Genomic DNA, 12,500 nt, shown 5'->3' with positions numbered 1-12,500 from the left:
TTGATATACATGTACAATAATCCATGTTATGTTGATACACATGTACAATAATCCATGTTATATTGATACACATGTACAATAATCCATGTAATATTGATATACATGTACAATAATCCATGTAATATTGATATACATGTACAATAATCCATGTTATATTGATATACATGTACAATAATCCATGTTATATTGATGTAGATGTATAATAATCCATTTTATATTGATACACATGTACAATAATCCATGTAATATTGATATACATGTACAATAATCCATGTTATATTGATACACATGTACAATAATCCATGTAATATTGATATACATGTACAATAATCCATGTTATATTGATACACATGTACAATAATCCATGTAATATTGATATACATGTACAATAATCCATGTTATAATGATGTACATGTACAATAATCCATGTTATATGGATATACATGTACAATAGTCCATGTTATGTTGATATAAATGTACAATAATCCATGTTATATTGATACAGATGTACAATAATCCATGTAATATTGATATACATATATAATAATCCATGTAATATTGATATACATGTACAACAAGAGGTACTGTGAGCAATGCTCACTAAGAATACCCCCCGCTTACCCCAATCTCCCAAAGGGTGTTGGTAATAGGCATAAACTACCTCTTTTCTGAGTGTAAAAAACAAATGGCATGACAAACCGAACTATATTGCTACTTCGATGTCCAGTGCACGTGACCTTTGACCTTTTGACCCCAAAATCGATAGGGAACATCTTCATCCCATGGGTAGTCCATATATATGATATGGTGACGGTAGGTGGAAAGGATAATGCTTTAGAGCGCGGAAACCATTGCGTCTACAGACGGACGGACGCACGGACAGACAGATGGACAACCCGATTCCAGTATACCCCCCCCCCCCCACAACTTGTTGCGGGGGGTATAATAATCCATGTAATATTGATATACATGTACAATAATCATGTAATATTGATATGCATGTACAATAATCCATGTTATATTCCAGACTGTCAATAATCCAGCAGGTCCTACAATCTCAATAAGCGAGTATAAATGTGAACTTGTAATAAGTTAACACCATTTTCCAAGATGTGTATGCTTATACTGATGCCATTTTCTAATTAGTGTGTATTTATGTGTGTGCCTGTATTAAACTTATGCCATTTTCTAATTAGTGTGTATATGTGTTTGCCTGTACTAAACTTACGCCATTTTCCTGACACTTTTTCTGGCTGGAGTATCCTTGGGAGTTTTCATCTTTCCACTCTGAAATAAAATTCTTAGAAATCACACCACAAAAAAAAAACAACAACCAAAAAAACATAAACAAAGCAAAACCCTTAGGTTACTTCTGAGTGTAGGTCAAAGGTCAAATTCAAATGAAGAGAATCAATTATTAGCACACTCACTGAGATCTATGTGTGAACTAAATTTTAAACTGTACGTCAAACAAATGCAGAAAGAGAAACTGGTCGAAATTGCATATTGTTGATACCCAACAAACAGAAAGATATTGCCAATTCATAAGAACTGAATAACTCTGCAATATGGTCAATTATTGGCAAGCAACTGGCAATTTCTTATAATACGTAAGCTTCTCAGAAGCTAGAGTGGAAAATGGAAAAGGGTTTAATTATTTCTCAGATCAACAATATGACAGAAACTTGATTCTGAAAAAATTCAACATCAAAAGAGACAGAAATATTTAACAAGTAATAGGGCACTTAAACATTGTTATGTTTATGCCTTTACTGCCATGTAAGTTCAACTTTAATGTTGCAGAATAACTCATTATATTAAAAATCATTTTATATTTATGAGAATTTCATTTTTGTGTAAATTTGCAAGGTTACCTTTAATAACACATAAATATAAAGGCTCTCGTGAATAATTTATATATAGCTGTGATTTACAGTACTTACTGGAGCTGGAGAGCTGCCCACAGAAAACAGTGATTTACAGTACTTACTGGTCAGTGATTTACAGTACTTACTGGTCAGTGATTTACAGTACTTACTGGTCAGTGATTTACTACTTACTAGTCAGTGATTTACTACTTACTGGTCAGTGATTTACTACTTACTGGTCAGTGATTTACTACTTACTGGTCTGTGATTTACAGTACTTACTGGTCAGTGATTTACAGTACTTACTGGTCAGTGATTTACAGTACTTACTGGTCAGTGATTTACTACTTACTAGTCAGTGATTTACTACTTACTGGTCAGTGATTTACTACTTACTGGTCAGTGATTTACTACTTACTGGTCTGTGATTTACAGTACTTACTGGTCAGTGATTTACAGTACTTACTGGTCAGTGATTTACAGTACTTACTGGTCAGTGATTTACTACTTACTGGTCAGTGATTTACTACTTACTGGTCAGTGATTTACTACTTACTGGTCTGTGATTTACAGTACTTACTTGTCAGTGATTTACAGTACTTACTGGTCAGTGATTTACAGTACTTACTGGAGCTGGAGAGCTGCCCACAGAAAACAGTGAACTTCCACTGCTCCCTGTGTTAGTCTTAAGGTGGTCCTTCAATCTGAAAGGATTCATTGCACTTACAGTAGAGAAGGAAACAGATACAATAAAAACTCCTTTTATCTGTAAATGATAAGAACGGAGGCATCATAATGAAGAGCACCATCTTATAACATAGCATCATTCAAAATACAGTCAAAACTGCCATAGCGACCCACTGTATTAAGCGACTCACTGCCGTATGTGACCATGAAAAGTTTCCCCCAAGATGTTACTCTATATATTGTACCTGTATTAAATGAACACCTGTCTGATGCGACCAACGACCATGATTTTTACAACCTTTTCGTGTATTTTCACGAAATTTTACCTCTACTTAACGACTGTACATTTTTTTATTACAATGTGATTACTACTTTTGATTTCGGTTGAGCTGACTATTCTGGGAATTATCGCCCCTAACACTTTCGTTTTCAAACGCAAGACTATTCTGGGAATTATCGCCTTTAACACTTTCGTTTTAATACGCACAATTTGGCGATGATCTTGATTAGTCGACCCTCTGAATAAATTATTATACCTAAGCTGTCAACATGCAGTGTCGTGTGTGGTTAATTAATAAAACCCGAGTTGTTGTTTATTTAACAAAATCAAGGATCAGGGAATCAAGGCCGGTGTATTTGAAGGTGTGAATTTCGACAAATTTTAAGTGCCGGGTAGGCTAGATCGGAAATGAAAATCTACCACTTGTTATACCATTATGTTCAACAGAGTAAAAAATTTGCCCGATTGCGATATAAATCAGGTAAATATTGTGCTTAGGACTAAAATTTTAAACGGAGTATTCAGTTTTCCTACATGAGATACTAGAGGTTTCCAGAATAATGACCGGAACTAGCGACTCACTACGACATGTTCCGAGTATTTGACACGTCCAAGTTCAAGAAAATTGCCTGCATTAGTTCTAAGCTTAAAAGATTTGCTGTGCATGTACAATGGATATTGTGATTTATTTAATGTTTCTCAAATTGAATAACATTTTCCCCAGCATGTATTGTACAAAAGGAGACGCAACACTTCACCATTTGCTTTCTTACCCCAAGTGCTGCATTTTTTAGTTACACTGTACAAGTAGGCTATATATGAATACCCTTTACAACAAAGTGTTTATAAGTTTTAGAAAATTTACATGCAGTTCATAAATAATTTTTAAATCTCATGTAAATGTGTAATATGAAATGCATGAAAAGTTTATCATTCTTAAATAGATTAAATGTAATTTTGATGAATAAAAAATTATGATACAACACATTGTATTCTAGATTTTTAACTACAGTGTATTATTAATTTTAATTTACAACTATTAAACCCGTACTTGATATTCTTAATGATAAATTCCAAACACATGTAGTCATTTTCTCCATTGTATAAATTATTTGCGAAATTTTATCCATTAACTGCGGAAAATAGGCAACCTGTATTAAGAGACCACCTGTCATATGTGACCCTTTTCCCACTCTCCGTTGGACGGTCTTTTAATACAGGTTTGACTGTATATCATTCTTTGACATTTATTAAACAGTGTGATTTCAATGTTCTTACATCTAGAAATCAATATCCATCTTTTCATTCCAATTTTTGTAGCAAATAAGAGATAACAAGAGATATTTGTAAAACATTTATACCCCTCATGGTGCAAAATTGAAAAAATCAATATGGGTCATCTTCTCTTGAAGATGTACCAGTGTACCAAGTTTGATGTCTGTCAAGCAAAGGCTAAGATCTAAGATATTGAGTGGACAGTATATTCCTATCTCCAGTTTGACCCTTGATCTTTGACCTCAAAATGAAGAGGAGTCATCTTCTCCTGAAAATGTACCAGTGTACCAAGTTTGATGTCTGTCAAGCAAAGGATTCTAAAAATATTGAGCAGACAGTATATTCCTATGTCCAGTTTGACCCTTGACCTTGTGACCTCAAAATCAAGAAGGGTCATCTTCTTCTGAAGATGTACCAGTGTACCAATTTTGATGTCTGTCATGCAAAAGGTTCTCTAGACATTGAGTAGTGAGTACATTCCTATGTCCAGTTTCACCCTTGATCTTTGACCATGTGACCTCAAGAGATAGGGGTAATCTACTCCTTGGGATGTACCAGTGTACCAAGTTTGATGTCTGTCAAGTAAAGGGTTCTCAAGATATTGAACGGACAATGTCTTCCTATGTCCAGAGTAGATTGACCATTGACCTGAAAACATAGGGGTCCTCCTCTACTCATAATCAACCCACATATGAAATATCATTAAGATCAAGTGAATGGCTCTCAAGATATTGAGCAGATAACATGTAGTCTACCGACCGACTGACAGGTGCAAAGCAATATGCCCCTCTTCTTTGAATCCTTAATCCTTATATTGTGTTCACAACATTCTTACATTTTATTTACTGATCATGACCTTGACCAATAACTTCTTGACCCAATCAACAAGAACGTTTCATCTTCCCATCTGTGATTTCCGTAGATAGTATGGAGGTCTGGAATCGGGATTGTTGTCTTTATTTGGTGTCCACATTTTTATCTGATTACCTGGTACTGACTATGACCTTGACCTTTAATCTTTTGATCTAGGAATTGACATGTATTTTTCTCTTTCTTGTTAAACATCTCTGTAGCAAGTATATTTCCAAATTGTTTTACATGGTTTCCATAACAATGCTCTAGATTAACATGAACATATGCAAAATCCCATATCCCCTAAAGTTTTTACAAGGGAATTACAAACTAATGACCATTTATCAATATAAAATATTTCACAGCAACATTTTACATTTCCCATCCAACTTAAAGTCAGGGAAATAATCATAATCATATGTTAGACATAATCATAACCCATAAATTTCAAAATTAGTATCAAAAACATGTCTGTAAGACTACTAGATGATACTGTACCCTTGTAGAGATCGAATCAGCATGGTGGATCTGGCTTTAGTGTAGTCCTTCATGTACTCTGTATTTTTAGTATTAGTGAAGAGCCAGGTGGAAATGAGGCTCAGTTCTGTCAGAATCTTCTCTGGCAAGTGTTCTAGAGAGATATCTTCAGATCCCTGCAGTTCTGAAATTGATCATAAATAAGTCAAACAATTATATGCAGTAGTGAGTAATCTCATTACATGTACACTGTTTAATGTTTGTGAGTGTGTTTCTCTCTTGATCAAGAACCTAGATTTACCCTCGTCAGTTGAAATCATGTCCAATATCATGACTGCTGGTACTGGTCGACAATGTCTTCCTAGAAGTGTCCGGAATTCCAGCACTAACGCCTCTTTGCCATCATCGTAAACACGAATCTGGGGATGTTGAAACATGCATACCAAAATGTTCATTAGCGGCAAAACTTTAGCTCCAAACTCTGAACTATTGTGATGGACCAGTGATTTTTTAAGGGTCTGTAGGGAGCCGAAATAAGGCCCCTTTCCCAATGCTAAAAAGCAGGTATTTTCCCCAATTTTTGCTTTGCAATTCCCAAACAATGAAAGCAAATCAAAGCAGGGTAGTCTTATTATCTATATATCTTCAAAGTCCCACAGATTACAATTTTTTGCTTTAAAATTATTAAGTAAACCTAATTTTTTTGGCCTCTGCGTACTTAAGTGAGGTACTATCTGATAATTTGACCAATATGTAAGTCAGGAGTCCGGTGATTACTGAATGCACTGGTTTTGTTTTCTCCCTACTTCTTTTATCCATGGAACATTTTTCACAATTTCAAGCAAACACTGATATTTTTCCCAAATGGAAAGGCCCAGGCCCTTAAAATTAAAACCTTAAAAAAACCTGTGGACATCCCAGTTGCCTGTCCTAATTTTCGGACTAGAAACCTAAAAGATCAGTAACTGTGTTTTGATTTTGAATTTTCTTGGATATATAATATATACTAACCACATCTGTAAGTTCCAGACTTGTTGGGTTATGCTTGTTGAAATAGTTATGAGCCTGTACTAGTCTGTCCATTATTGATAAATATTTCTCTAATCCAAAATTGTGAGGCCTGCAAAAGCAAAACTGCATATTTCTAAACACTTGTATTTCCTCAACAAAAATATTGATGATTGTCAAAGAATGCAATTAAGGTCAAAATAAAATAGATATAATAACAAATACCCTTCTTTAATGAATTCCTCCACCTCCTTTGCAATATGATAGTAACCCAGCACATTCTCAAGAGTCACCATTGTCTTTTCAATGTCTAAAAATCTTATAAGGAAATTTTTTACAAAATACTAGTACTGCATCAATTCAATAAACATATTTCAAAAAGATCTGAAAGTTATTTACCTGTTACTTATTTGTGTTTTTATTGGTCCAAAAGTCCCCTGTCCCAAGGAATATTTTTGATCAATTTCAGATGAAAGGCTTAGGAGATGGGAACTTTTATATCAAAATCTTGAAATAAGGAACTGTTATATGTTCTGAGTGACCTTGACAAAATGACCTTGAGAGACCTTGGTCCACAAATCCTTGTGTCAAGGAACATTTGTGATCAATTATATCAATTTCTGTTGAAAGGTTAAAGAGATATGACTCGGATGAACAGAAGAATGAACAGACAAAACATCAATTATTATGTGTTCCCCAAAATTGAGGAGCACAAAAGATTGATTTCGGTATCAGAAAATAAGTGAACACAACCAGCATAATGAAAGCTCCCTAAGATGCTTAGTTTCTTCATGTCATTCTTTTTTTTTAAATTCTACAATATCCTTATTTTCTTTGAAAATTCACTTTAATTCCTTCACATCTGGGAAAAAATCACTATTTACTTGAGCTTTTGCAAAAATTTCAGTTGAATACCTTTGATATTATAAATTCATTTTGATATAAGAAGGTAACTTTTCTTATTTAAAAAAAAAAATCAATTATTTTGATATCAGTTGATTAAACTATTCTGATAATTTTTTAAAATCAAATTACTATAGGAATACCTCATACATGTATATATTTCCTACACCATTCACCGAAACAAAGGTGTTGTACATAGTTACTTGTCGAATAGCTGATGTCTTCATCAATGAGGAGTCATTTACACTGTATATGGTATCTAACAGTACAAAAAGTAAGGGATTCTTAGAGTAATATTTGTGTCAAGTGTGGTGACTGGGTAATAGGCAGGCGGCTGTTCTCAAGATGAAGCTGTGCTATGAAAGGTCATGTAGGTTATGTTAGTTTTCAAGTTAACGCCCACAATATCCACCTGTTCCGATCATGCAAATAGCAAGCACCCTAAACCTATCCATGAGATGTGTTTGTACTTCCTATCTACCTGCTCTGTCATTTTATGTATTGCTAGCCAATATCCTTCCGAATAAATAATGAGCTAGATGGATCAAAATCCAAATGTTTGTAAAATGTGAAATCAAGTTTTCATTTTGCCAGTTAACTTAGAGAGAGAGGGGGGGGGGGGGGGTTGGGGGGGGGGGTTACGCTGAAGAAACTTCTACGTGGCTAGAGAAAGAACCATCGGGAATTACGGTTTACGTAAAATCATGAAAATTTTTCATTAAAATACTATATTATAAAACCCGTAATCATACAATGTACCGATACTGTCTCCTATAAGACATCTACAGATGATATTTTCAATTCTTTATTGATTCACCAAGCATGTTGGCATACAATCATGGTACACAATATGAGATATATAATGACAATAAACTAATTACTAACAGTTCATTTACATATATTATTATTATATTAGTTTATTCACCAATCAAGGGCCCTCGGGGGGCATGTACATGTTAACAGGTAATCTCAGCGAGATTCGTCGAGGCTGGATATTTGGACTGACGCCTCTTCGGAAGAGGCGTCAGTCCAAATATCCAGCCTCGACGAATCTCGCTGAGATTAGTTAACAGGCAATTAATTATATATGTAAATACAAGTATATATTTGATTTTCAATACTGTCACAAGTCCGCGATCGACAATCTCTTTCTAAAACGGAATTTCTAAACTATCGTGTGTTGGTTTTTTTTTTAAAAGTCAGAAAAGTTTGATTACTGAAAAGGGACATCTTAAAATGTTTATTCATACCAGTTAACAGATTGTACATACAGAGAATGTTCTTCTATTCCGAAGGTATTTTTCTCATGAAGTACGTAAAATCATCTTGCACGCAGCGCACGAGCAGACGGAAGCGGACCTCTATATTATTCGTATGTCCTGCTGCTGCCGATGATTGAGACAGGTCCTGCTTGTGCATTGAAATTTTACGTGCAGATTTAAACCGTACGAAATTTTCGTGAAAGAAAAAATATTGAAGTAATAAAAAATTCGCATAATGACGCGAAACTTTCCAATAACTCTTAAATTTTGCTTAATATCGCATATAATTTTTGCATGATCTAAGCCAAAAATATTTCATTCAACAACGAAAGACGGCAATCGAGATTCCTGGATACAAACAGAAATGAGAATATTTATCATTACCAAATACAAGAAAATCATATATAGCACCTACGTTCACAAAAACCAGATAGTAACGATATCACACTCGTATTTGTCTCCACCTCATCCCTCTTCTTGTTCTTTTGTTTAAACAATTTATCAGTCTTTCAGCTCAACAATGACTGAAAATTAAAGTTCAATTCGGGGAGGGGAAGGGGGGGGGGGCTACCCCTTCTCTAGTTTCTATGGAAACGAGGGGGTTATTTATATTCGGTCTTTTCTATCCCGTTTCTGTGGAAACGAGGGGGTTATTTATATTCGGTCTTTTCTATCCCCCTCGGGGTAGGAAAGACCGAATATAAATAACCCCCTCGTTTCCACAGAAACTACCCCTTCTCCTGCATTACACAAATTTACTGATAATAGTTTTATCAGCAACAGCCAAAATTTTCAGTATTTGAAAGGCGTAGCTCTAAGTAAAACCTCACTAACCCATCATCGGACATTTCGGTACATTCTTATATATCAGCTGTTTCAACAGAACGCCGTCTAAAGTTCCGTGAGTATTTCGTGGAAGTTTAGCAGAACCATGCGGAAATTTTGTGTAATAAAGCAATTCCTAGCTTACAGTAGGTCTAACCAAAGGACTAAACAGTGCCGCGATGCTGTTAATGATGCTGGTTTTGCGTTATTACTCTAAAGCTATTTTCTTTTTATTCTACAAAAATGAATTTATCAGGTTTTCGTGAAACATAATATTAGGAGAAATAACACGCTAGAAAAATTTGATATGGGTATGTGCAACATTATTTTGAAATTGAAAACTTTATTCTATTGTAATAAAGTGCTTAAAAATATTGTATTGCAACACGTTCTTTTTCCTTTCAATATTGGTATATTGGACTTTGTATTCTTTTACCCAACCAAAGTTTGACCATTTCTTGTTGATACTTTATCTTAGTGCTTTATAACAAATTTTCTGATTGTTCATAGACATATTTTCTTATTTTTAAGCTTAATTTTTGAATATTTACATTAACAGAATCTTTTCTTTTTTATTTCCATTGAAATTGGCATTGTTTTCATCTGTGATAATAAATGCATGTTTCTTGCAAACCAGTTCGATCCGGTTTTATGGTACTACCTGTCTGTGTAATCATTACCAAATATGGAGCATCATCAAGGTCAAAGGATACATTGGCTGTTCCGTTTAATGTAATGAATGGGTCAACCATATGATACTTTAGTACTTTAATCGAGTTTATATTTAAAACAATACATAAAAATATAAATATAAACAATAGAATGTCTTTCTTTGTTGTTTCATTGGGTGATAAAGGTAGCAATCATTGCAGAAAAAATTTACATAACCTGTGTATGTGAGTCATGAATTTTTTCTGCAATGCTAGCTACCTACATCACCCGATGAAACAACAAAGAAAGTATTTTATTGTTTAATTGTATATTGCAATATCATAATGCAATACAGTTCAAAATATTGTAAAAAATCTTGATATACGGAAAATGGTTGCAATACCCAGTCACTACAGGGTACTTTCATTGATCCATTTGAAGATGCACAATATAATTATTCTGCATTGAAGTTTTACAAACTAGAAATATCGGAACGACTGGAATATGTTCATAGTGTTATTCTGCATTATTACATGTATCATTCATTAGTGGACCCTGAAAACAAATATGTCCCAATCAAACGAGTTCTTGTCATTGTTGGGAGTTATAGGAAATTGGTGAAAACATATCAACAATACATCACAATCCCTTAATCTTTCCCTGAAATAAATTTCTGTCTGAAATTCACTTACTACAGGGAATGGACATCAATTCAAAGCCTTTTTTGTTGTTTTTTTCTCTCAGACTGTGAGGTTTAGACAAAACAAAGCCAATAATACATGAATAATGAACTCTGCTTTCATTCTTGTTTTGACATATAGCTACAAATGTTACATTTCATTGCATTATGCACATTTTCTTTCTTCATCATATTCTACACATGTAGGCTGTCTTGGCTACTGGGAGTACAAGACCAACAGTCTGGTACAACAATTTACTACCAGATTGTTAACAGGCACTGCCCCTTGGTACTCCCTGTAATCAGGTCAACATATTGTGTTTTTATTCTCTCTTATAATGCTATTATTCTCTTATATAAGTATTCTAACCTTCCTGCTTTAGACATAAAACATTCAGAACAACTGGATCCTACGTGTAAATATGTAATATACTTGCATGCTGTATTCAGGAAAATGATTTTGAACAGTGTAATGTGATACTGCAAGTACATGTCTTTGCATTCTACACATTTCCTTTACTTTACACTTGTAAGCTGTCTTGGTTACTGGGAGTACAAGACCAACAGTCTGGTACAATAAATTTACTACCAGACTGTTAACAGGCACTGTCCCTTGGTGCCCCCTGTAATCAAGTAAACAATTCAACCTTCTTTAACACTTCCTACAATTGTTTTCATTTATATAATTATTCTATTCTCTCCCTGCATTAGCATAAAACATTCAGAACAACTGGATCCTACATGTACATGTGTTAAACTGTTTTATACTTGCATACTGTTCTTACTGAAATATAATTATACCGATTTGATTACAATTGCAATTCTATGTGTATTCACACAACACTATCATTATCTGTTATCCCAGAAACTGATGTGTGAAGCAGTTGGGTTATTTTATTTATCATGTTGTTAATTTAAATCTTGTCTGTAATCAGTATTTCATGTATAATTATAGATATGTGCAGTGCAGAAGTGTGAACTCTGTCAGTATTACCGGTAGTACGTCTAAATGATTGTTATTTATTTTCATTGTTATAACTAATTGCCTGTTAACATGTACATGCCCCCCGAGGGCCCTTGATTGGTGAATAAACTATATATATATAGCTATCAAATATTTTATGAATGTGTCAATGATTTTTTCTCGGATATTATCAATACTTTAAGAGAATATAAAGTCTTGAATAAGGAAGCACTGTCAGTCCTATAACTGCATTTTATCATTATATATTATCTGTAGTAGAACAATACCTTCAATCCTTATCAATAATTAGAAATTCCAAAGAACTATGCAAATCAAAATTTATTCTGAATAATACTTTATCAAAGTTGAGGGAGAATTGGCAAGGAAACTCGAGAAAATAATTAAAAATCCCAGCGATTTTCTGAAGTCTCTTAAGTCTGAGAATCTTGTTGCTGTGTACCGAACAGCCATAATGTCACTGCCTACTAGAGACGCAGCAGTTTCGTAGGTCAAGATGTCATAGCTAGTAAAGCTAAGACAGCCACTGTTATGACAAGAAGTCTCTGACATGATATAATACGATCATTCGATCAGTGTCCTGTCTATCCTAAAAGTTACATGTCAAATTTTAATGCACAAGTAGAATGCATCAAATTAATAAATATTATTGATGGTCCACTTTCAATGTATGCATAAATTTTGTATATCTCTTGTAATTTCTTCTCCTCCTATCTTCTCCTGTCCACTCACCCGTTGTTACCTTATACAA

At 34.1% G+C, this 12,500-nt stretch overlaps 1 protein-coding gene across 1 annotated transcript in view; it reads right to left on the bottom strand.

The window, feature by feature from the left end:
- LOC125671563 (exocyst complex component 7-like) overlaps positions 1-12,500 on the bottom strand; it is a 30,983-nt gene that overhangs the window by 12,835 nt on the left and 5,648 nt on the right. Inside the window, exons 3-8 of the mRNA XM_048907346.2 lie at positions 6,673-6,757; positions 6,451-6,559; positions 5,741-5,858; positions 5,461-5,623; positions 2,497-2,572; positions 1,229-1,287 (exon numbers count right to left, since the gene is read on the bottom strand). Of these exons, the coding sequence (XP_048763303.2) occupies positions 1,229-1,287; positions 2,497-2,572; positions 5,461-5,623; positions 5,741-5,858; positions 6,451-6,559; positions 6,673-6,757 (610 nt within the window). The remainder of the gene's footprint in view (positions 1-1,228; positions 1,288-2,496; positions 2,573-5,460; positions 5,624-5,740; positions 5,859-6,450; positions 6,560-6,672; positions 6,758-12,500) is intronic.

This window comes from Ostrea edulis, chromosome 4, assembly GCF_947568905.1.
Source record: "Ostrea edulis chromosome 4, xbOstEdul1.1, whole genome shotgun sequence".
NCBI classification, from domain to species: Eukaryota; Metazoa; Mollusca; class Bivalvia; order Ostreida; family Ostreidae; genus Ostrea; species Ostrea edulis.
This window is presented reverse-complemented; position numbering and strand designations above follow the sequence as displayed.